Source organism: Cyprinodon tularosa, unplaced genomic scaffold (genome assembly GCF_016077235.1).
Source record: "Cyprinodon tularosa strain WSP-4 unplaced genomic scaffold, ASM1607723v1 ctg379, whole genome shotgun sequence".
In the NCBI taxonomy this organism is placed as follows: Eukaryota; Metazoa; Chordata; class Actinopteri; order Cyprinodontiformes; family Cyprinodontidae; genus Cyprinodon; species Cyprinodon tularosa.
The window spans coordinates 85,670-112,478 of record NW_024039095.1 but is presented as its reverse complement, the minus strand read 5'-3'; the positions used below and the strand labels follow the sequence as shown (position 1 = coordinate 112,478).

Below are 26,809 nucleotides of genomic sequence, written 5' to 3'. Positions count from 1 at the left end.
CAGCGCACGCCGCCTCAGCAAAACTGGAGTTCAGCTAGACTCACCTCATTGTCTCCTGAGCGTATAAGAAAAACCAAATGTGCCCTTACACAACTCAAAACCAAAGCTTTCTGTGAAACAGACGCGTGGGCCGAAAGCTTGAAATGGCATTTCGGAGACCTTTTTATAAAACTCCTGTTGGGATGAAGACGGTGCAGAATAAACAGCCACTTTGGGCTTAAAAAGAAGTGACTTCTTTGCAACACTACGACTCTTTCAGGCCCAAACTGTTCAAAAGCGAGCCAAAGTAGCAGTCGGCCCACATACATGGGCGATACCAGCTCGCTGTGCTTTCATGCCAGAATGCAGGCGACCCGCGTAAAAAAAAAAAAATGTTTCCAAAAATATGTTGCACTCTTCATGCACAAAGGGCTTCATTGAAAAAGCATACACTGTGGCAAGAGGGTGGGGGCTTCCATTTACTGCAATGTTTAGTATGCAATCCATAGAACACTAAATACGTCTTAGATATGCACAACTAAGATAGAAACAATATCACTGATAGATGAGGGGAGATTCTTACTAAACCTTCTTTTTAGTATTTGCAAATATTATTCCTCATCAAAGTGTAAGAAAACTAGTTTTTATGTGGGGGTTTTTTTCCAGCAGAGAAAAAAAAAGTAAAAATCAATATTAAAATACAGATGTTTGAGCAGTTTATGAATTTGTCTGTTTGCAGGGTAAACAGAGATGAAAATCGCAAACTACTACAGGAAACCTGTAAAGATGTCAAACAGAGCTTCACTTATCGCTCAGTAGCCTTATCTTACACCTTTTCCTCAACCTTAATGTCACCTGTCATATCAGGACAGGAAATCAAGAAGAACAACTTCCTGAGTTGCTATAAACATTGTTTTTGGACATGTTTATAAACCTGTTTTGGTGTCTATTGGGATATCTGGTAACTATATGGACTATTGGAGGACAATGAACCCTTTCTAAAATGAGCCAATGTTTTAGGCACCATGCATTATCATGAAGATGAAGATTGTCAGCAGCAATACTCAGGTAGCCTGTGGTGTTTAAATTGAGCTTATTTGGTAATCGGTTCTCAAAAGTGAAGTATGGTATGTTTAAAGATGATATTCTGCCAATCTTTGCTGCAATGATTAGATGTTATTTGAAAAGTGTTGCCTCTCTTACATTACTCTCTCTCTCTTACTCAAACTAGTCTGTTTATTCTACTGTGAGTAAACAGACTATATCATTTGCTGCCCACACAGTTTTTATTTTTATTTTGAAACAGGCTTCCTAAACCATCATGCATAACCTGGTGGTTATGCATGATGGTTATAGTAGATCAGAGGCCTGTCAGATATTTAACCCAGCTTGTCTGGAACAAACCATCCTGTCACATTCAACCTCATTTAAGTTTTTGGGTTTGTGCTATTAGTCGATTTACATTTTGTGTTGATAAACGGCTTTACCTGTATGCACCTTGCTTTCTAATAAACAGCTAAGATGAAAGCAATGTTCCTCAGATTGAAATAACATTGCAATATATTAGACATAACAAAACTTGCACAAGAAAAAACTTACTAATGCTTTAATCTTGCCTAAAAAACCCCCCCCCAAAAATCGGAGTGATCATACAAAAAAATATTAACTTTGAAACACTTATTTTAGCAAAGGGTGCAGGGAGCAACGCAAGTCTTTAATGGTTTTGCAGGAGCTGTGTCTTCTGTTTGTTATTTGATTAAAAATCCATTACAACATCTTTCCAACATCATTACAAATGAATGACTCATTGTGCCTCAAGTGGCTTTTGAACTAATAACATTGCACATGAAGACTTAACTCATGCATACCAACTTCGGATCAGTCTAATGAGATCTCATGTATGTATTGTTTTTGACGTTCGAAAGATCCACTCGGCTTTCCCCCTTTTTTTATTAGAGCGATGCACTCTTGTGACTGTAATTTTCAGCTAGAATGAAAAAGTCCCGTTGCAGAGTCGGCAGTAAACATTTTAATGATTTCCCTATAAATGTTAAAAGTTAATACTACGCTTAGGCCAACAAAATACTAGAACCAACAAGCATTAAACTTGTTTTTACCTTCCTACACACATCAAGTTAGCACTTAAAGGTAACAACAACACCAAATATAAACTCAAACTTTTAACAGATGCAAAAATAGTGCATTTGCTTAAGAGGTTTGCAAGTATCTCAACATCTTTGTGAACCTGAAGAGCATACGTCAAGCAGCTTTTTCGAGCACGTATGGGGTGTGAAGATGCCTCAATAAGATGAAGAGATAATTTTGCTGTGTGGCTGCGCGCAAGGGCAGGCATGATTTCTTTATTTTACCACCGTTGCTAGGACGACCTGGAAAAATAGGTTTAGATGCGGGCTGCAGATAGCGACGAGGTAGATTAGAAGTGAAGGCAGAGCAAGAGAGTGAGAAAGAAAAATAGAGAGCAAAGAAGAAGAGAAGGAGGAGGCAGGAGCAAAATCTATTTTGCTGCCTTTGATCTGCATAACTTGGGCAGCTTTGGTAAAAGGTGTTTCTCTTTTTTTTTTATTTAAAAAGTAGAGCAAACACAAAACTCCCATATGTGGGAGTTTTGCAAAGCATCAACAACTGTGTTACAGCTGTGCAATGAAACTACAAGAAGTAAAATAATAAGTTTTACCCCGTCTGGTGATGGCATGAATACACAACCTGTAAGGATCTATTCCTAATCCAAAAATGAGGATTTCTGTGAAACTTTTCCCAGATTCACATTTAGCCTTTTTAGGTGTTATTGAAAAATATTACAAACCACAAGATTCTCACATTTGGTGTTTGCCTTCTTGTCATCTTACCCGTGTATCCTGCCAGCGCTGCCGCTGGGATGACTGGCTTATCCTTGCTGAGGTCGGAGCGTTCCCTCACGTAGTCCTTGAAGGTGCCCTTGGGCTTGTGGCCATGCAGGGCGGTGGGGTAATCTTCTGAATCAAAGCTGTCGTAGGATGGTACCCGCTGCAGGCTGCTGAACGACGACTGGCTGCTCCACGACTGGGTCAGTCGGTCACAGCTCTCAAAGCTATCGATGCTCTCAAAGGAGTCCTGGCCACCAAGTTTACCTGGGAAGGGATATGAAAGAGGGGGGAAGGATTTGTCATTGAGGAGCATGTTTAAAGTTTGGTACATTTAGTGTAGAGAAACAAAAGGTGATGAAAACTTCATACATATTCCCACATACAGTATTTGTTGTGTCTCCTACATCAATTTTTGTCAACTAGACTTCCCATGGATGCCTTATTCTCACACTTCCAAAGAGGCCAGATTAATAGAGTGCATAACTAATAGTAGACATGTTGACAAGTTTTCATAACTTAACTTTCTTTTTTTTTTTTATTATTAAAGTAACTTGAGGTTTCTGCAGCGCCTCCAGGGTACAGACAAGGTTCTAGATGAAACCATTTATAATTTTTATTCAACATCAGAATGATGGACCACTGTGTTGTTTTCATACACAAGATTCTAATGAAATACATTGAAGTTTGTGAGTTTAGTGAAAAAAGTTAAAGGTGAAAGAATAATTTAGCATTGTAAGATCTTATAATAATTATAAACAATAATAGTTTATACAATAATTTTGGGAGGCAGTGGATACGGTAGCAAAGATTAAATCATTGACTAACATAAGACCTTAGCAGGAAAATCTTGCTTCACTTTCTAAGCCATACAGTTCTCTGTTGTGCCACCCTTTCCATTTCACACCCCATTTCGCTTTTACAACCACCATTTGGCTTTGATTCCAAATGGAAGACAATCACACATACTGTCTTGCTATTTTTGGTCCTGGGAAAGATAAGCGGCGTCTTTGAATTGTAAGTCATTAACAAATGACAGATAATGCAGTGCCTCCACCAACGCTGAGATCTTCAGCTGGTAAAATTGAAGCCACATGTGAATATCACTCAGGCTACAAAGACTTTTCCCACATCGAGCAAGCAACAACACAACGCTTGAGAGTTCGGTATGTGTGTTGCGTGATGATCGGATCCTAAATCTTCCAGGCAAACATTTAAAACCCTAAAACAGGGGGGCCCTTTAATGCTGTACATGGCAGATGCTCTTCATTTATGCAGTTGGGGATTTGTGAGAAGAAAAGCCCCTCTCTTTATGACTTAAAATGTAAACCATGTTGCTAATTCCTCTGTAAACTATCACTTGGAGAGAAAACAAGCCTGCCAATTAGAAAAAAAAAGCAAACTGTTTCATGAGAAAACCCCTTGCCTGCTAACTGAAGATGACACCTCTATCTCCTTACCCAGAACATAGAGGCTGAGATGAGGAAAAGAGGCCAAGAAAAACAACTCTCCGTCTTTAGTGTTACGCCGCTTGAACTGCTTTACATAAGGGACAAGCGGTGAGCAGAGAACACATTGTGGCTTTGGTTCGTGTATCACTCTGACAAAAACAATAGGGTTTTCATTTTTTTCCCAACCTAGTCTCGAGTATGTGAGGCGGGTTTGCATGAACCACAAACCAACCAGAGGGCCTGCTTTTCTTCTCTTAATGCGTGCACACTGATGTGGCATGACAAGATTTTGGTAGCTTCAGCACAATCACACGCAGGCCGACACCCACAGACACCTACAACATCTGCACACAGACACATGCATGCATGTACTGACAGGTTTAATAAGTTCTAAAATAAAGTTAGAATTTGGTTTGAAACGGTTGTGCGAACGCTGATTTAGTTTACCAAAAGGATTCCCCAAACATAAGGCCAATGGTTTGTAAAGGTAGTCACATCACCTGATCTTTCTCACATATTTTCCTGTTTCAACCACAAACTTCAATGCATTTCAGTTAAGTTTGATTTGATGAGCAAACAAAAGAAAATAAAGTGGTTAGGGCAGGATGATGTTCATGTTCTTAAAAAAAAAAAATAAACTCCCATTTTAATTTGTATTTTAAAAACTATAAGGGCAAGTTTTTTTTTAGCACCCTTTTTACTAGCTTGGGTATAAGTATGGAGCGGTTCTGTGACCATCAATTTTATAGTCGTTAAAGAGATTTACTGTAAGATTTAGAAATGGAGTTTAACTGGGATGCATCTATATGCATCTGTCCTTCTATCTCTGTTCAGGTCCCCTATCCCTGCTGAAAAAAAAAAACATCTACTTTTAGCAAACCTTTAAGCTTCATAGAACAGCTGGATTTATAATTATATTAAATACAAAAAAACAAAAATAAAATATTATCAAAAATTTTGCAGCAGTAATCCCTGACCTTCCCCCATGGGGATCAATAAAAGACACATCTCATCCTGAACCACATTTGAGAGCATTAGACTAAAAAATGCTGTATAGAAATGTGTCCCAAGCCTTTTAATCTAGAAAAGAATATATATCTAAAACAATATATTTTGTTCCTCATACTCCATAGAAATGTGTTGGTCTATCCAAAAAACAAATCTCAACAAAACACTTTAAAGTTTATGCTTGCAACGTGACAAAAAGTGGGCAAGTTTAAAGGTTATGAATACTTTCACAAGGCACGATAGCATACAGTGCAAGACCCCTCACCTCTGCTGAGGCGTCCCACACACATATTGTCGGGGGACACCACTTCCTGCTTGACAGAGAAATAGTCCCCCTGCATGGAGTTGAGGGCCGTGTCTCGTAGGATGATGCCGGGGTATTCGCTCTCATACTTGAGTGTAAGCAGTTCCTCAGAGCTGATGGGATGGAGCGTCTGGTAGGACTCCGTGATGAAGCCCGGCTCTGAGTATTCAGAAGGAGGGACACACTGAGCATGCTCAATACCATAGCCTGGAAACACAGAGGCAAGTTAAGGGGGATAGCTAAATTAAAAAGAAAAAAACAGAAGGATAAATGAAGCAAAGGGAAGCACAGTCATTGTTTGTCTAGCGTTCAAATTTTCCCAAATTAAAATTTCTATGGAAAAATATCACTAAATGCAAAAGTATCCCTGTAGATCTGAAATTTACCAACAGAATTATTATTCTAGAACTAGTGGCAAACTGTAACTATAGCAGTTTGTATTCACAAAACGGATCAACTTTCCATTCATATCTTAGAGATGCATCTATGGCAATTAGAGAGAACAACTGACGACGATTGTGATGAGTACTTACTGACAAAATAGTCTGAGGTATAACGAGATTCCTGGAAGTTGGAGGTCAGTCCATTGATGGGGTAATGCTTTGTATCCTCTTCATAAAAAATGGATAGAGAGTAAGCGTCAGTGACCTCATTATTGATTTTTTGCTCTTTTTTTTCTATCATGTAACTGCATCCAGCATTATCAAAAATTAATGTCTTGAGTGAAAACATGCCTTCCTGTTTGTCTCCTGTTACTAAACTGCCATGAGGACCCTCAATTATATAAAAAATAAAAAAACAACCACTATGGATTAAATATATTTTCTAAACTTACAGCAAATATAGAAAACAAACAAGAACAGGAACAAGAAAGTATGATTGGCTTTTTTCACTGAATTGTTTTTTGCATTACCTTTCTGGAGCATTTCTAAATGTTCCCAAAGGATGTCGCCCACAAAGTCAGGTGCTAAGTCCAAAAAGCGGTCCTTCCCCATCGCGCACAGGCTGGCTCCATTCATTCCAAATTTCTCAAAGTCAACATTTTTCAGACTGAACTCATTTACTGTCCACGTTAGCCATTCCACCACATGGTTTTCTGTCCACTGTCTGGGATCTGCAGAGCAATAAAAAGCTGATGATTGGTATATTTACTGCAAACCCATTGAAAGTGAGTGCACAACAAATTCAATGGAGGCTAGATATGAAATTTCTGGTTTCACGCTCACTAACTGGCAATTGTCACAAAGAACATAGGGACGGAAGGGAACATTAACCACAGTGCTAAAATGCAATGGTTGTCAGTTGTAGTGGGATTACATTGTGATACTGTCAGTCAGATTGATTGCAAACAGCATGTCTGTTTGTGGTTGCATGGATTTAAAGGCCAACTCATCATGTTTTTACTCTGTCTAGAAGTGAAAGTGTGCTTGAACCAGAATACTTGAAGTTTTACACAGGGTTTCCTTTCTTTTGGTACAAATTACCTTTCAGAGGGTAAAACAAAACAAATGTATGCCCGACATGTGAAGCATCGCAGTGGATTTGCAGTCTAAGTCCTAGCTGAGAAAATAAGATTCCCACAAATAACCAGCTGACACTCTTTACCTTTGGGAATACCCAGCCTTTGCTGCTCCTTTGTAAAGCCACTGAAGGTGGCCTTCAGAGCTTGGGACATCATCTCTTTACTCCCAGGAGTCAACAGGGGGACGTCTCCACACTCTGGATCTGCAAAACATGAATAAAATATATACATAAATCAAACATTGTTTTTAGATTTGAGAAATTTCATCCAAAAGTGATTCACCAACATTAAACACATTCACAGAGAGAGACTCATTCACATATGTTAAAAAATGATACATATATCTTTTTTATTATATACAATTTAGTGTGATTTTTGGTTAGCTGATGGTTGAAAGGCTACATACTGGACTATGTATTTTAAACAGTGGGCTCCTCTGGCTTTGTCAACAGGCCCTTAACTGTATTTATGATTTTAAGGGATTAGCTGAACTGTAGCGTTACACTCAAACATATATAGTTAAATAGTTTCTGCCCCCTCTTCAGAGAGAGTGCTAATGCACAGGTCCTAATGGAAAAAAAGTTTGCATCACACTAGTTTGACAATTTAGAGCGGACTAAAAGGTGTGAATGTGCCCTTTAAGGCACTGCATATGTAATTTATTGTTTGAAGTTTCAGCGGAGACATAATTCCGTACAAAATCCAAGATCATCTGGCAATGAATATTATTTATAGGCTCCCCAGACCCAATCTGCTCCCCTGCTTCTACATCCTGGGTGGGGGCGCAATGTCTGGTGCCCATCAGAGACTCTGCGACCCCTACCACGTCGCCCTGACACAGTGGAACTAGTGTCGCAAGACCAAGCATGGGGTCAAACATTCTGGGTGGCTTAAAGAGTGGGGGGGTGGGCTGTCTCGAGGGTCGCAGTGACAACACTGTGTTTACTGTTCTCTGCTCTCTGCCAGTGGGCACCCAGCAGGGAACAGGGCTGCCTTTGATGGCTTTAAACAGAGCCTGATGACTGCACTCATCTAATTAGATTGACCAAGCTGCAAAAGTGTGGGATAAAGGGCGCAAACCATAAGGAGAAGATGATGGGAGAGAGACATAAAGACCTCAATGCTAACAAAAATCCACAGTCTTCCAAAACAACAAACTCAACTAACTTATCATTTAATGTGCAAAGAGCTCATCTTCATTTTCAAAAGAAACCCACATGTAGTACCATCAATGTGCAACATATGAACATGATAAATGCTGAATTTACAGACCACAGCGCAGTCAGTATCTTATTTATTTATCCACAGGATTAGTTTTATCAAGCCTCAACTTTCATGCAACCTCTTTTGCCTCAGTTAGTCTTTCAAGACTGTCAAAAATCAGTAATCTGATCTTAACAGGCAAATTGGTAAGAGAGAAAACTGTGTCACTCGCCAGGATAGAACCACCGTTCGTCGAGCCCAGATGTCTTGGCATCTCTACCGGCGTGTGGTTTTTATCTGCCAAGCAGAGCTAAGCTCATGCTTGTTTTCACCGCTCACTGACGTCTCGACCTTGTCTGGAATGCAGAGCAGCTGTCCCTCCTTCACCCATGTAACCGGTGTCTGTCTGGCTGTTTGTAAAAAGTAGGGCTCTATGTTCCTCCGTTCAATACAGACCTGGGACAAAAGATGGTTCTTTGGATGTTCATGGGAATCAATTATGCCTATATTAAATTATATCACATTCTATTACACAGGAAAGCAAAAACAAAGAGCTTCTTAGAACAACAAAACAACTTACAATTAGAAAAGGGTTGGATTCTGGTATGAAGGAATACCACGGATTATCAAGGGAATGCAAGAAAAGTAGCTAAAGTCGTCAGAGGTTTGTTGATTAAATGAATTGTGGAGTAATGCAGCTCACATCGTTTCCTTGCTTATCTGCAGTTTAACTACTTCTAAAAATAGTAGGTAATGCTAGTTTGTAACTATATAAAAATAGAATAGCAAACAGCAAAATAAAAAATGTAAAAAAATATATATATCTTAGTAATGGCTGCAGTGTTACCATTTTAAAATAAAAAAGTATTTTTTTCTTTTTTAAATAAACACTCTATGGATTGCTAATTCTAAAGTACATATTTTATTTATTTTGTCATTGGGCAACAAAAAAAAGGTAATTTCACAGGTTTTAAACCAACTGTTGATTGCATTTGATTGGTTAAACTAAAAAACTTAAACAATACAATAGTCGGACCTTAGTGGATTACTCTATCCAAAACATGAGTGGAATAATCTATTTAAGGATTCTTTAAAATGCAGACTACTAAAACTTTTACTTTTTCTGCTTTTATTATTTGTAAAACTCAAAAGACGTCACCAATCATGCAAGAACTACCAGTGGGCAGGAATCTTATACAAACCAATGCCATCTAAAACAAAACAAGCAAATCGTTTTAGACTACAGTGCTATAAAATTGCTAACAAACTTCAATATAACAATTGTGTAATAACAATAGGACTTTAGCAAGCTGTGTTGAGTTTTCCCTGAAAGTAACTCCATCTAGCCTTTTACCAACTCTATTTTCCTTTTAAGAGGCGTTAGCGGAGCAGATACTCTCATATTGCAAACGGCTCAGACAGTCTGAGCTTTGATGTGAAGACAGAGGCAAAATGTGGCAGTTTATTTGAGCTGGATAGAGTGAAGTTTGTCTGCACTTTCGAACCGTTTGAGTCCCCTCCCTCCCCATCGCTTTTATCAGCCTGGCTGCTGTGCGTGCTCGCCCACGCAAAATGGAACCCACTTTAACACTAAATCCTCCATCAAAAGACACTCAACACCACAGAGTATAACTAGCTATGCTGGGCGTATTAAACAGATATGTAAGAACTAAGAATACTGGCAGACTTAAACTGTAAAATTAAAGTTTTGTTTTATCCAACTACTTGTATGCTTTGAAGTGAAAATTCAAACCAAATACACATATTAACTCAAAATGCATGTGCATCTAAAGACAATATTTTTTTGTGCACTGTATTCATCTACACAGTTTATTTTTGTGTGAAGCATGTAGCAGAGGGTAGAGCAATGTTGAAAGGAAAACTCCAAATGCAAAACTAAAGTGATAATAGAGCAGTATGGTGAATTATCCTTATGGAAGTTATCCATGGCAGCGTTAATGTACAATACGTATCCATTAGTAGGAAAGAGGCGAGCTCGGACCTAGACGATCCCTAGTAAATGATGAAGTCCTGATACAATTTCAATGCCTGTGAGTCCCATTAGATGCAGCATGGTCAGTGCGCACTGAGCCTTAAAGCATCCACAAGTCATCACTTTCCACATTAGACAGTGTGGGTTTGTCCGCAAAATGAGTCCCATCCACTTAGCTCACGAAATTGTGGGAGGGTGTGTAAATCACAAGGCAACATTATGGCATTCAAATTTCACAAACCAGACTCTGAATTAAAAAAAGGGTACCAGCAGACAAAAATATGAACTGGAGGCCATTTCTAGTAAAGTTGCAAGATGTTAATCTATTCTAAGAAGTACTAATTGAAAGTAGTTTTTCAGCTAGAGAAGCAGTAAAAGGTATTGATTCACTACTCTTGTCATTATTTGACTGGGACAACTACCATGGATCCTTACACTAAACTGGCAGGAGTCTTTGTCAGCATTTTGAATTATGGGTGGGAATTTAAGATTGCTGCTGCTTAGACCCAAAGTTAATTAGGTCTGAACAGGCATAGCTAGGTAGGGCTGGGAAGAACTGGGAAAGACAGCATGAGAGTATCTTAAATGGCTGGGGGAGCATGACTCATCAGCCTGTAAAATGAGCCCACCAAGGGATAAGAGAAGCACTGGTGGGCTAAAAGCAATTGAAACAGAGCCAAACAATTGAATGGGGGGATTCATAAAGATCCCCCTCTCCATTCTACTCATCTCTTGAGTGACATCACAGTAGAATCAGTGCCATCTTCCAGCTCCTGGCAGAGGATCAGTTCATTCATGAAGTCTGTGCTGCTGCCTCTACTCACAATGATGCAATGTTACAAAAAGAGCATGCAACCAGACCCCACAAATAAGGGACAATATGCTTTCTGTCATGTCACAGGGCTAAATATAGCCTGGGAAGGTTAAGTTGGTGTTTGTTAGGATGGAAATAGAATGTGGACTGTAGAAAAATGTGAGAATGGGGGCTAAAAATCTGCTCAAAGAAATCTCTTTTTAAAGAAGTGAAAGTGTCCATTTTCTGTGGTTAAGCTGCAAGTTCCTGTGGCAAGGGGGGGTGGGTTGTGAGTTCAATTGAGGGTCATTTCACAGATATTTCCAAGTTTTTTTCTGAATATCCCAAAAAGCATTGGGCCGCATATCATCAACAACACAAAAGGTGCAGAAATAAAGTTCAGAGTGGAGGTAATTGTTTAAGAGCTCATGCTCTTGTTGGTTGTCTTGGGTGAACTACCCTATCTACAACTGAACAATGCTGGAAAGTTCTAACCAAAGGAGTCTTTGATGAAGATCCATATCTAGAAGCCCAATCTGGGAACATAAGGTCATAAATCACACCAGTATAAAGGGAGTCTTTTCAGCAATGCAGGGTGATAAAGTGGCTACTACTGTGGATGAGAGAGGAGGAGTATGGGTTAGCTGTCTGTTTTTAAGACGGCTTCTTGTGTAGTTGTTTCGATTTTCCATTTTAATGCCAACGAGCAGGAATATAAGAGTAGGCAAGGTGAGGAAACCAGACCAGACCTAGACCAAAACATGCTTCAAAGCAGGGCAGTTATAGGCTAACACAATCCAACTTGAAACCAGGAAAATCCCACCATCAGAGGCTCCAGTCCTGACACACTAGTTTTATTCTAACATTCTAACCACTGGCTTCTGGCTGCCCCTCTGAAACACGAGCCTGTGGCGATGTTAGGCAGCTGGAAAGGACGCACTGCTATTGCTGACATCTGCCTTCGGCCTTAAAAGTAAGAGTTGCCCAGAACAACACTTCAACAAAAACACTGGCAAATGAAGCATACAATAATTATTAAGCTGTGTTTCTACTAATTCATGCAATCAGGTATAAAAGCTAAACGTTTTTTACTAGAGGTTTTATATGAAAATAGGTTATCTCCCTGATGCATAGTCAACTGTTTTGTGTAAACAGCTGAGCTTTAGGTATGCCTCAAGTTTTCAAGATTGTGCAACGCTATCCGTGTCTGTTGCAAAACCTTATTGCAAAATGCTTAAGTTCTCCTTTAGTGCTAGGAGTAGAATGATAGCCAACGAGAAGGGATCTGAAAATTGACTAAACATGACTGACTTCAACCATGTATTACCCTAGTCCCAATTTCTAGGAAGAAAATAACTGACAGGCAAGCATAATACTGGGGAGGGTATGTGGTGTTACTTAAGTCAAACCTATAGTCCAGCTCTGATATCCCTTACTGGATGTGTCCATGCCTGCTATAAACAGACATGGGATGCTCTGGAAGAACTGTTTAGGCATTAACCCAAACACACGACATATCTGACAAACAGTTTACTCTCCATGTTTCTTTTTTTTTTCCCCAAAAGAACCAGTGCCTGCCCCATTTTTAGTCCAAACCAGTGCATTCCAAAGCCAGGTTTCTGGTACAACAGTGAACTATGTAGGACACTGTACAGCTTTCCATTCAAGCTCACTGATCCCTTTACAATCATTCCTTTGGTGCAACATGTATGCATGTACATTTTGCAAAGCCTGGATCTAATTATGCATTATGAGGGGCTGTATGTTCTACAGATGGATACTTGATAAATAAATTCCCTCTAGACCACACTGTTTTCATGTTGCATGCCTCAAATTCCACCTCTGTTTTACTATCGCTAAAGTGCTTCTCACAGCTTTCTTGTTTTCCTATAATGTGACCAAAAATGACTTGTGGTCTAAACAGCAAAATGGTTTCAGCTCTGGATGATGAACTGCTTTTCTATTTTAAGCTCAATGTCGCCTCCATAGCTAATAGGAGCATCAAACATGAAGAAAGTTCCTTATCTTACTAAGATATATGTAGCTTTCCACTATGTAGCGCAACACCTCCAACTTAACTGATTAAAAAGACGTAAACCAGGATTTGATAACATGAAACGTTAGCGCAGTTTTGCAAGAAGAGATGGAAGTGATTTCCAGCACATGAGGAAAACTTTGCTGTTATGTAAACTCTTACACAAACTGACTTCTTTATCTCTCTCTCTTCAGTTCTCCATCTCCCTCTTAACAGCGCAAACGCAAATGCACACACGGATGGGTTGTGACTCATTTCATCAAAGAATGACTGGACTTCAGGGGATAGCGTGCTGCTTCATTAGGCTATGTGACTGGTCATGAGAACAGCAATGACCATATCTTGTAAAATTCCACACAGTGAATCACAATTTGCTCATCACTACCTTGTAAATGTGTATAAAACAAACATTACCTATAAAGCCTCACATGGGGTTTGTTATTTTTGATATCTTCTAAAGGATTTGCCAGGTAAAAGTTTGACATTTGGTGCTAATAGGGTCATGCTTTATTAAAGGCAAATTTGGTGATGGAAGAAATCTAAACGTTTAATAAAATGAAGAAAGGACTGGAGACTGTGCTTTGTGTCTCAAATAAAGGAAAAAAACCTTGAGCATGTCATTTTATTTTGATAGAATTATTAAGGCCTAGGTCATCACCAGTAGCGAGAACTGCATCTAAATTTATGTGCCTAAAGCCTCACAAACACAAACCTTCCATACTGCTATGATTGGGTTAGTCAGTCAATGAATATAGCTTTTATGCTGTAGGTCTGATACAAATACACTCTGTGGCTGTACCCCATTTATTCAGGTTAATACAGACTGAGGCTGAGGCAAAAAACAGCTGTGCACACTAAATGAAAAAAAGGAAAGTAAAACTAGAGCATATGGTTGAACATGACAAAAATTGGTGACATGGCCCAATTGCGGACAGTTAAGATCTGTGTTGAAACAATCTTTTTAAGCATTTTTCATAGCAGATAACACAGATCGTAAATGGTATGAGAGAGATACAGTTACTGTAAAAAAGGTGAGTGTGTGCCTATGTTGGGGGGATGAGAGTTATGCGTTAGATCCCTGATCATACCAGCTACGGATCAGTCAGTTTAGTAATGTAAAAAAAAAAGGAAAAAAAAGGGAATTATTGAGCAGCAAAAACAGTTCAAACCCATGCGCAGACTCCCTGCCGGATGGCCAGTGGCGTGTGGTGCAGCAGGCGTCTAGTGCCATGACTCAGGAATTACACACTAGGAATGACTGAGGATAAGACAAAGTGCATTCACCAGGAACTCACCATATCCCACATCAAGGAGTCGTGAGAAAAACTCATGTGGCCAACAGAAAAAAACAGAAACAGTTGGGGGGGGGGAGAAAAAAAGGGGAGGGTCGCTTGAGAACGAGTGGGTGGGTAATTGACTAGAGTTACAAAAAAAAAAACTCCTGTTTGTCCTAGACATCCCCCAGCCAAGCAATTTATTTCTATTTGTTGTGGTTGCTTTCTTTTTGTGAAACAACAGTCAAAAGAGAAGCTGTCGGTCAGTTTCCAGGAGATGCACTAAATCTTGGTCACCGTTGATTCAGACCATTTATTGCTATCATATTCACCACACCTTGGTTGTTCTGCCAACCTTAAGATCCCTCTCTCAACATATGTTTATTATTTAGCAGTGTGCTGTATCTGCTACTGACACGCCTTACTTTATGACTAAGCTTTATAAGCAAAGATTAAGGCGTGTAGTCACTGGGGAAGCATTATAAAAGGACCTACGCAGTACATAGTTTTATACAGCATATGACAGACTGAAGAGCAAAGAATGGAGCACTGAGTAAAAGGGGGAATTACGTATTTCATGTCATGGTAAGACATAATGTACAGCACAGAAAACAAAGAGAGAATTAAGAGTTCAATGCATTGTGAAAATGCACAGAACTCCATTCTATCTACTCTGTGTGACCAGCAGAGGCAGGTCTATTATTAAGGTTACCACCTACCGCCTAGAAAGTCCAGACATGAACTGATCAAGAATATTACCATTTGGGGGAAGTAGAAGAAAAGCTGACCAATAAAGTTTTGATTCTTCCAACCAGATAAACCTCACTTTTACTTGAAGAGAGAAACTGTAGCACTGTGAGATTCACTTACAGACCACATCAAGAATGGCCTGGATCACCCAAAAAGTGTTTGCACAGCTGTCAGCTAAAAAAGCACCCTCAAACGTTGGCATATACAGTATTACACTGTGCCACTGAAGTACAGCTAACACAAGGCATCATAGTAAAAATGGAACCTCATGCAATACTCTCTCTTCCCTTGCACCACAAAGCCACAAAAGTTGGAATCTTCACAGAAAAGAACATCTGACGTAGTTCTGGGAACCTTTTCCAAGGTGCAGCTTGTATGTGCTTGTACTCGATTTCACAGGCAATGAAACAAATGCCATATAAGGCCTCACTGTATTAGCATCAGAGCTGCAGCATGTTGATCAGATAAAAGTGAGTCTCCCTTCAAGATCTTACCATGCGTCCATGCATGCCACCCAGCAGGGCATGCATGGAAGCATTCCTGTCAGCCACTGAACCCCGAATTTCAGGTCGTAAAAAAAAAACTGAGCAGTCAAGTGGGAGAAGGTTAAAACGCTGAAAAGTGCAACCTTTTCTGTAAATGAATGGTGAATCTTTAGATTTTAAAAACGTTAACCTTTGCTTGATTGTGTTGCAATTCTGTAAAATACAGACCTGCAGATCCTTTCAACACCATATCTGAGAGCTGAACTTTGTTATGGCTACACAAAGCAGTCAGTCACAAACTACCAAGAACTGCTCTGTTACTATGAAAAAAGTTTACATTGCCAGGAATTTCTCACTGTGTCGGGGATGGGTGGGGGTGGGCACCATAAGAGCTTTGGGAAACATTAGAAGCTATGTTTGGGTGTACCTCTGACCCAGGCGTTGTGTGAGCACTTTGAAAGAAATTACCTCAGCTGGAGGGTGAGAACAGCCCCATGTAAGCCGACACTGGCAACACTTCCGTTACAAAAGAAAACAAACAGCGTAGTAAGGTGGCCTAAAAACTGGTTAAGCATATTAGCAGGCTTTTACAGTAGGCTATGTTGATGCAGGTGTTTCTCAGAAAAGATGACTGCTGTTCTTCCAATAGAGCAACAAGAAGCTTAGCACAAATGTGCACTGCTACCAAGTGGCTGTTCAGCAGATTCCAAAAAAAAGCTGTAAATTCTCACTTTTGGGGCTGTTTAGCAGTTTTAGGCTGAATTTGCCTTCAGATAGCTCCCGCCTCATTATGCTTGGGGAAAGCTTCAAACCTGGGAGTACATTTTTCTTGTATGCATAGTAACACCAAAAGGTAAACATAACTATGAACTTGGAGACAGTTTGAGAAGTTTCAGTTGGGTTTTTAAACTCCTCCTTGGCAGGCTTGCGATGAATCAAGTGCACCCAAGTGAGCATAGAGGGGCTGAGCATTGCGAAACAGTTTTACAGAATAGTGCAAAATGTTTGTGTCTGTCATTACATTTTAATGCGTCTGTCAAGTACATGTGGGTTTTTTTTTTTTTGGCTACAAGCTGCAGGTATCAACAGCAGAGACTTTTTTTGCAGTGAGACACGACTCCCTTTACTCTGTTAACTTTTGCAATTAGTGTCAGATTTCCATTATGCTTCAGTGCAAGCTTGATGCTCAGCTAACAAGTCCAAAAGCCACCTGAGCTGTGAGCTTTTTTATGTAAAATAAAATATGCAAATTTAGCCAAACTAAAACTTTAAGTAGGAGAAGTGAAACCAAATAATGGCTTCAAACCCAAAATAGTTCACAGCCTTGGCCAAAGCCTGTCACTGCTGGGCGTACAATCCCTCGAGCAAGCCAGGCAAGCCTCAGCAGTGCAAATTCATCACCTCAGCCTGCCTCTCTTTCTTTCTGAATCCTCAGTTTCAGCCACTTAGGAGGAGGAAGAGGAGGAGAGGGTTAGGGAGATGGGGAGACAATGGGAGGGGGTGAAATTAGGGACCACTGCTTGTCTCCAGGGTGAAAAGTCAAAGCTCTTCCCTGCATGACATGGGATAAGTAGAGATGGGTGGGAGAAAGAGGGAATACATTGAATAAAATAAAAACTATATGTGAAACATGTCAATTTATCATCTTAAAGCTAAGATAAAATAAAAGTTAAACACTTTAACATGTCCTACTGTAACATACTCCAGCTGATGGTATAATTTAAGTTTCAACTTACTTTAACCATAAACATCACTGATGCAATTTGTTTAAAAAAACTTTATCATATAATAAAGCCTAGCAGTGATAAAAGTAACTGCATACTATAAAGCTGATTCAATAACAATGACGTGAAACACGCGTACAGTACAGCCCATTGCATGACTGTAAAGCCTGCGGCATGACAGCATTACTCTTTGCGTTTTCTCCAATATTGAGCAACCAAGCAGTGTTGACACATTAAAGGCGTTCAGGACGTTATGTCCACCCTTTCGGCGCGTCTAATTCAAAGAATGAACGCTGTGGTTGAGCAATCAACGCTATCTGTCACCGGCCGGGCTGCCTGCAGCTACAAGGAAAACATCTAAGGAGTGATGTTAACTGTCAGCGCGCTTCATATGAGGAAGAGTTGATTACTCACCGTCCATCTTTTCAGCCTTTATGATTGTTAACGTTGGTTTCATATCGACAGCTGCCGTCATGATCATCAGATCAGTGAAAAAAAAAAAGCTGCGTCCTTTTTTTTTATTCTAAGAGCTCCAAAAGAGGGAAGGAAACTGGAGAAATATCCCCCTCCTTTGGCGCACCTATTTCTATTCTCCTTACACCAAAAGCCGACTGCGCTTCTTTTACTCTCTAACTTCTGTCGGTTTTTCTCTCGCCCTCTCCGATGCAAACATACACACTCCCTCTTTTCCTCGTTCTTTCTTACTTACACTAACACATTCACTCCTTCCTCTCTATCTCTGGCCATGGGCGTTGCATTTTGCAGTGGGAGCGCTACAACTGCTCAAGGGGGCGGTGTTTGAGGGGTTGACTTGCCAGTTGATTCACAATTCAATTAAGGCCTACTATGTCCCACTCTGAACACACCCACCCTCCCAGACACACACTCACATTTATGACACTGTCATACTTCCCTTTTTTTTCTGAGGAAAGATTTTTGCCAAGATCCCTTGAGGTATAATCAAACCTGATTCCCGCAAACATCCATCTTTGTCATTTCTTGACAACAATGGAAAAAAAGGGCTCTCTGATGGACTTTTTTAACAGCATAATCATTGTTTAGGTAAATTATTTTAAACAAAACAGCAAAATGTTTGTGAAATGGCTGAAATATGTAATACTTTAAACTTAAACAAAATCTGCCACTATTAAAGGCACATGGGCCCCAAAGATATATGAATAAAAATTCATTCATTTAAATGTCACACATTTCATTGAAATGAGCAACAGTTTGTTTTTAAAATGAGGACCATAACTTTAATGTTAATTTGACCATGTACAGTTTTCCAGCTATATATAGTTAAAAAACTGTAACCAAGACTCCATAAAAACTTCAAATAGACTGCCATACTCATCAAAACAAAAGTGTCACCTAACTGTCTTTAGATGGGTTCAAAAACAGCATATTAAATAGCTACAATCAAAAAATGCATCATAAGCCTGAATCGTAATATAGTTGTAAAAGAAAGCTATTTGAAGAAAATAAAGGTTGAAATAGTTACAGGAAACATTCATTCAGTTTTAGTTTTTTCTAACTCAAATCATTTCTTTAAAGTCTGGAGCAGGCCCTGCCTTCCCCATACCTCACGCTCATAAACACTTCAGAGAATTTCCTGTTCACCTTTTACAGATCAATGAAAGCTTCTAGACGTCTATTTCCTTCACATAGCTGAATCGGTTATCAGTGCCTGAAATGCAACGTCACAAAGAGATGTTATAACCATCCATACAAAGTATGGTGCATTTAAAGTATATAAATAGCATATTTATTTTATCTTTACCATTTAACTAACATTAAAATCTGCTAATTTGGGCCTGCTGTCACCATGGCCATCAATGAAAATTCAGTTTCCTAAGGTGAACCTGGTGCCCTAGTTCCAAATTACCCTCTTTTTATGAAGTTTTGTGCTTTCATATTGACAGTAATCAGGAACAATGGCCATGTCTTGCTGGAAATTGAATCAAGATCTTGTTCTGCCACTGAGAATGAACAAAGACAAGAGAAAGATTGGGCTCTCCAGCCACAGTAAGTCTGAGCACAAGGCTCTGCCATTAGGGGCCATCTCCCATGGCAACAGAAAAACTAATAACAGATTCTAATATTATTGCTTTTAACAAAAGAAAGGACATCAAATGTACAGGCTAGACTAGGGTTAATGCAAGTATTTTTTTCTCTGAAGTTCATTATTGAAACAATCTAGGCAGTTTCTACAGTAGCTTCAAAACATCCAACATGGTTGTGAATGACAGCCTTCTTGTCATTATGATACCTGTGTTTGTGCCTTATGCATATATTTCTAAATGGGATGATCTGGAAAGAGACAGGGGAGCCAGGATTATTGATCACATATGGATTTTTAAACCGGTGGTACTCACTGGATCCATTAGCAGACTTGTATCAGGTTTCATCAGCCTGATAGCAGTCTCATCTAAAAGGAGCACTACTGGGTTCTGCGGTGAGAAGAGCTGCCTCACCAGAGAGGGGGTGAGGGTGGAAAAGAATGAAACAGTACCTCTCAATTCATATCAGCCAGCCAGACCATCAGTCTCTCACTCTTTCTGACTGAACCTCTTTGTTTTCTGTTAATGAACTCCCTTCATTTCTGTTCTTAAAAGGACAGCCTGGGTCCTTTTGCGCCTGAGGGCAGCCATTTAGGGGTTTAATGGCATTGCTGACTTATGCTGAGTCTGGCATCACCATAGAAAATTATACTTTTTGGCTTCTTTAAGAGTTACTTACTGAAATCTGTTTTACTGCAGTTTGATTCGATATTCTGCTTTAATTCCTTCCTGCTCCAAAGGTTTTTGAAAACTGATAAATCATAACAAAAACAAAAGAATAGAAAGAAAGAAAAAGTTTCCCTTATATCTTATCATAAATCAGTATCATAAAGCAGCATTGTAGCCATTTAAGATAGCAAAATAATCCAACTAATCTAAATTTATAAATCCAGATTAGTTGAATTATTTTGGATGATTCCAGCAGCTGACTCATCAGTCCAAGAAGACTACCAACAAAATGTGCACATGCAGTTTCAAATAACAGAAAAATACTATATGGGAGGCATGGCAGCCATATTGGAGCTAAAGTCATCAGACCTTATGATCAGACCTTAGTCTTTCTAAATCAGGTGGCATTTTAACTGCCTGATTTTCAAGTAAAGACCAAAAAAAAAAAGCCTTCACCTTTGATCACTAATTCTTTGCATGTTTGCTTCGCCATATGGGCTTCACATGGTAAGATAATTTACAGGCCATTGCCTCCAATCTTTATTTCTCGAGTTACTAATCAGCACATTTTCTATTGATAAATGACAGCTTCAAGGCTAATCCAATAATTATTATAATAATTAATTAACTTCAATACTTAATGAGGACATCAAGACAATCACTGTAGGAAAGATTTTAATAGCTTAAATTCTTGTAACAGAGCCATACTTTGGATATTCTGTGCAATTAGTTGGTATAATCCTGGGTCACTCCAAAGAAGCATTTCTTCTTTTATTTATTTTTTTAAGATTAGAGAGAAGAATGAACACAATTAACCCTTCGGTTTAACATTCAACAACCATTTATCTTTGGGTCTATAGGAAGTTTTTGCACCAAACAACTATTGTTAAACTGAACTGTGTCTTTTCCTGCGCAACCAGTGGGATTGTTAATTGTGTTCCAGTCAGAAAACAGACATCCAGTAAGTTTACTAGGCCTGTCTCCAATCAAAGAAGTTTGGCTTCAGCTCTCCTATCTTCACCTGGCAAATGCTTTTTCCATGGTTTTGACAGTTAGCAGGCTTCCCTCATTTGTGCTGCAGCTTAGCATCCACTGACTAAAACAGTTTTCTATCTCCTTGCTGTTCTCTGCCGCTGCTGGCTGTCTTTCACTGGCACATCTGCGTTGCCTGCCTGTCTGTAATCCTTAGATGTAACCGTTGCACCTGCTGCTTTTCACAGAGTTAACGGAAAGGATATTCGATTTAGAGCAATCCGTACAGCTGTCAAGTGATATTTGTGTTTGATGTTGGCGCCCTCCCAGCAGGTTGCAAGGTTTAGTTCTGCTTAAAGTCTTTGTAGTTCTTTTTTTTTCTTTTTCTTGTGCCTGCAAAACTGCCAAATGGTGATCCAGATATAGGGTTAAACTGTTACAGATCTCAGACAAAAGATAGATATGACGTGATGGGCTTGGTATGGCATGTGAATAGACAGCGTTTAGCAAGTCATCAATCAGCAACTCATTTACAGCCACTCAAGCACGCACACAGACGGGCGATGGACTTACACACGGACATGGCACAAAGAGAAAGAGAGCAGACAGTCAAACAGTAAAACAGTGGGGTCCTTGTGGCCACTGTCTGGCAGCTCAGACACAGCTCTATCTGTAGTGGGCTACTGTGAAAAGGTGCCACAGGCTGGATGCACTCCTGCTGAGATCCCACACTCAGTCAGAACAGGATCCCAACACATGGGAGCATGTAATGTGTGTGTGTGCACGTGTACATCTCTCCCCTGCACCTCACATTCCAAAGTATATTCTGAGAGCATGCAATGGTGTGCACGTCTGCTACTGAATAATGTGCATGTAAGTGCACTGGGAAAGTAGCAGGGGCCTCCCTGAACAAAGGCTCAGCTCTTTTCCGAACAATTAGCTTAGCTAAAAAGGACATCTCTTCCTCCATTAGCGGCACCACGTGTCCCCCATCACTCCATTGTGCAGATAATTCAATTATCCCCACCCCCCTCTGAGGCTCTTTGCCTCCAAGACTTCCCTCTCTTCGTCTTCCCCTCCCTCCTTACTTTCTGAAGCAGGCTTTAAGAAGAGGCTCTTCTACCTCAGAGCCACAGGGTTATTGGGGAAATATTTGTTTTTAATTTACTCTACATTACCATCAACATTAACACATACAGTGGCAGACGAGACCCAGCTGACATTTTGTTTGTATAAACTCTCTTCAAGCCAGTTAATAGATGATTGCAAACCATAGACTGAATTTGATTCCTCTATGGAAAAAAAATATTAAACACAAAGACCTATTCACAGCATTTTTTAGGTCACACTCATTACAGCTAACAGTAAAAATTACTGTGTCTCATAATAGGTATTTATTCAAACAATGGGAAATCTCTCTAAAGCCTCATAAAAGACCACCTTTCCTGATAAGCTGGCATCTGTTGCATCATCTCCCATCAATGATTGCATTTCATTTGGAACTGTATGTTTTATGTATCAATGAGTCATTGCACTAACAGGGGGAACTTACCACAGAATACTTCCTGGAAACAAACTTGTAAATCTCTGGAAACGGGAAGAATAAAAATTGTCTATTTAGACTATTTTCAGTGGAAGGTACAGTATATATTTCAAATGGCAAACTTAAGTCTCTCTCGGAATGGCCTATCTAGTTTCAACTTAAATTCAAATGAAATAATCAAAAGCTAAGTTTATGAGCTACACCTCACTTTTTTTTAGTTAGTTAGCTATTAGTTAGTTAGTTAGTTAGTTAGTTAGTTAGTTAGTTAGTTAGTTAGTTAGTTAGTTAGTTAGTTAGTTAGTTAGTTGGTTAATTATTTATCTAAAAAAAATGGCTGGAAACCACATCTCTCTTTCTGGCCTCTATAAGCAGCATCCTACCTAAAAAAAAAGAAGCAATTTAGGATTTACTGCAATGTCTTTGGTAAATAATATCTAATACTAAGGCTGATTAAACCTAAAGTGCAGCAGACAATTATATATTGAGAAAAATAGGCCTAAAATATGGCTTAAGATGTTTGAAAACAACTTTATTTGTGTAAATAACAAATAGAAAAGGTTTAATCATCTTTTGGACCTCCTTATGTTTACATAATAGTAAAAACTTCATTTTATGAGCTACAGAACTAATCACATAATATTTCAAATAGAATCAGTGATTTTTCTCTTATGGAAAATAAAGGGGGGAAAAAATATATTTTTTATTTTACCAAAACAACTTCCTCATCTCATCCTATCCAGTTTCTCTTGAGATTAGAACATCTTAGAGTAGATTTTTCTCAAATTATTAGCTGGCTGAAATGCCTTACATTACTATCTTTAATTAACCACGTTTAAAGTAGATCAGTCTTAAAGATGTGCTTTATCCTTTTTAGGTTTTAGGTTCATGGCTAACACAGTACCAAATTACACCAATAAATAAATAAATAAATGAATAAATAAAAGCTTGACATGAGTATGTCACAGCTCAGTATTAAGTAAATCAGAATAGATGGCTTGTAAAAGGAAGCTGAGCAAAAGCCTCCATTGAAAGGCTGTGTTTTTAGAAGGATAAAGATCCAGAGAAATACCATTTTACCAAATGTACCTTCCCTCCTCATTCAGCAAAGCCTAAAACTAAATTGTACAAATGTTCCAGCTGCTAGAAGTAGATTGTCTCTTTCCTTTGTTAATTGACTATCCATGCTGTTTACATCATACTGTGTGAGTTCAAATATAGGACCAAGGCAACTATGCAGCCCGTTCCTCCACAATTGTCTGCTGGTTTTCCGTGTTTCCACTCTTGTTTTGTTATATTGTTAGAGGGGGAAGTGTGCGCTGGTCTGATTAGCATCACTGTTTCCTCCTTTCCCATAACCCCCCGGACCCCAGCAGGCCGCCTGTTTACTTTTAGAAATAAAAAATGGGCCTGCGCCCGTGAGGACGTGCCCCTCATCAGAGGCGAAGCCCCCCTTCCCTCCCCCTTTCCCTCTTCTCCTCTCCTCTCCCCACCATCACCATCAACACCAAACAACCCAGAGCTCCACATCTTGGATCCTCCTCTTCATCTCCTCTCCTCCCACTATTACAGTTGCAGTCCTGTATCTTATCCCATTTCCTTATCCGTCCTCTCTCTTATAACTGTATTCCTCCCTCTTCCTTTTGCTCGAACCCCCTCTACTCCCCTCCTCTTCCAACTGTCCAGCTGTCAAATCACATCAAATAAAACGCAGGCCAATGGTCCCTGAGTGCCAAATCACAGCTGTGGCTCCATGCACTAAATCTGAGTGCATGTTTAAATGTACACTGAACTCACAAGTGCCTGGGAGTGGATGAGTGTCCTATCGGTGTGTGCATGTGTGTGTGTGTTACATTCACTGAATGGAAGGATGCTGTAACACAATAGTCACCAGAGTGCAGGGTGTGAATTTAATGAATGGATATGTGTAGCGTGCATCACTGCAGGATGTTAGAGTGTTGTGCACGTGCATGTAGGATAAATCTGAGCCTGGGTTTTAAATGAAACTGCGCAGACAAATGCTCTTAATCGTTCTTTCTTTTCCTTTTTTTTTTATTTTTTCCCAAACTCACACATACAGATAATTTCCAAAGCTAGAGTTTAAAACAGATCCCCTTAGTGTGAGTGTGGGGCGGTTTAAAAGTGAGGCTGTTTCAGTGTAAACATCACCATCGCATGGCTGTCATCAGGAAGGAGTGTGTGTGACATTGGGCTCAGGGCCAAACACTGTTTTTTTTTCCCTTTTTTTAAACCAACTTCCAACATCCACGCCTCACATCTGCTCTGAACTGTTTCTTTCTCACACTGTCAAATTTCATTTTACAAACACTCAATCTATTAGCAATGAAAAAGAATAACTTTACTTCAAAAATATTTAACTCTTCAACTAAAATTCTTCAGTAAAACCTTGAAATAAAATTGTGATTCTAAGGCATGTTTGCTGACGGCTAAACCGATATACAATTATACAGATTTTGTCACTAAAGGTAAATTAAAATAAAATAAAACAAAAAAGTGCTGGTATTAACAGTAGAAAATAACTGCATGATATTTTTGCATAACTTAAATTATTTAAATAATTATTTATATTAATTATATATATATATACATAGACAGACAGACAACTAGATATTTCTATACATTTCATTTGCTGTATGCGTTTGATTAAAAAGAACATACAGCACTTCTCTCAGTTACATCCAGTAACTATATAAACAGAACACCTATACATTATGAGTGTTTTTCTTTAACAGTGATCTTGGAAATCTCTGGCCTCCTTTGCAATGTCTTGTAATAGTAACTTTTGTACTTTTTGCAATTTTTTTCTAGAGTAATTATAAATGTAAATGTGTTTTATTAAATGTTATATGATTGGTCAGTACAATATCAGATAATTGAAGTGTAAGAACAGAAAACATATTTTGACTCATGCATTTTAGTTCTGCGTAACAAGATACATGTGTTTCAACCTGTGTATGAAACCTAGTATGATTAGTCACATAATATAGTTGATCAGCAAAAATGACATTACTCTGGAGGAGCTGAAATCATCAACATCTTGGCCTGGAGTAAACGTCGACAACTCAGCTTATAGTCCTGGAATAAGGTCCTCGCTTAGACGAGACTAAGTTGATCTTTTAGATAAAGTTGAACTTCACCCTGAGCACAATGATAGTGAATGATGACAGTATCTGAGGGTAGGAATGCTTATCTTCAATGGCATACTGACACTGCTCAAAGATGAAAAAAATGAGAGGCCACTGCAACCCTCAGCAATAAATCAATCCTAAACTTAGAGGTGCAGAGAAGTTATTTAGATAAAATAATTTTAAGGCTTCGAATAGAGCATTGCAACATTTAATTTGACTTTTTTTCTTACTTTTGAGAACAGTTCTTCAAGTTGTGATAAATTGCATTGTAGTCTGTGGTTGCAAGATGACATACCTTCAAAAAGTTAAATGCGTATGAATACTTATAAAAACCTGATTTGGAAAAAGCAAGTGCATTTTCTTTCAAGAGAGAAAGAAATGAGTCAAAGCAACGGCTCAGCATTTGGAGACTGTGTCAGAGGTTCCTTGCTGCTTTTGAGGTTAGTAACAACTCATAACGGCATTTGCCTGTAGCACAGAAACCTCAGCAACTCTTTATGACACCACTGCGAGGACCTACACGGCTTCAGCATCTCCAGGTGTCTAAAAATGGTGAAAATGTGGTGTGCTTTGATTCAAGAGGCTGACAACAGCGAAAAAGGTCAACACTCGGTCATTTTTTTTCCACTCAGCAGCAATGTTTACGTCAACAGTTTAGCACTGGGAGGAATGAAGCAAAGGCTCCAAAGGAGTGTATTACTGGCAACAAACATCAGCAAATCCCATCAAAATCCTCACTCCCTCTCATACAAGCACAAATATGCATACACACACACTCACACATCTGCTTACTTAGCCCCAGCTCCTTCCCTGGACCCCACCTCCCTCACTACCATCTCTCCTGGGACCAAGCTTGAGGCTTGGGAAAAAGATGGCCGCCCTTTAGACCCCTGTCTTGCCCCCTTGCATCCAGCACAGGGAGGTGACGGAAGAAAGCTTGTGTCCCCCAGGCACTCCCACCCTCCTCCCGTGGTGTGCGTCCCAGTCCACCAGCATCAATCACTTTTAAGGACCACAAGAGGCCAGAGTCAAACACA

The 26,809-nt window shown here is 39.4% G+C and overlaps 1 protein-coding gene across 4 annotated transcripts in view; it reads right to left on the bottom strand.

Moving 5' to 3' along the window:
• Window positions 1–26,809, bottom strand: part of ets1 (v-ets avian erythroblastosis virus E26 oncogene homolog 1) — a 44,353-nt gene that overhangs the window by 5,331 nt on the left and 12,213 nt on the right. For 2 of the 4 annotated variants that reach the window (XM_038296854.1, XM_038296857.1), the window contains 5 exons: window positions 7,209–7,328; window positions 6,517–6,717; window positions 6,137–6,214; window positions 5,565–5,810; window positions 2,847–3,107 (listed from right to left, as the gene is read on the bottom strand). In XM_038296854.1, the coding sequence (XP_038152782.1) occupies window positions 2,847–3,107; window positions 5,565–5,810; window positions 6,137–6,214; window positions 6,517–6,717; window positions 7,209–7,328 (906 nt within the window). Of the gene's footprint in view, window positions 1–2,846; window positions 3,108–5,564; window positions 5,811–6,136; window positions 6,215–6,516; window positions 6,718–7,208; window positions 7,329–17,796; window positions 18,143–26,809 lie in introns of those variants that run through there. The other 2 variants (XM_038296856.1, XM_038296855.1) reach the window with 2 other exon arrangements.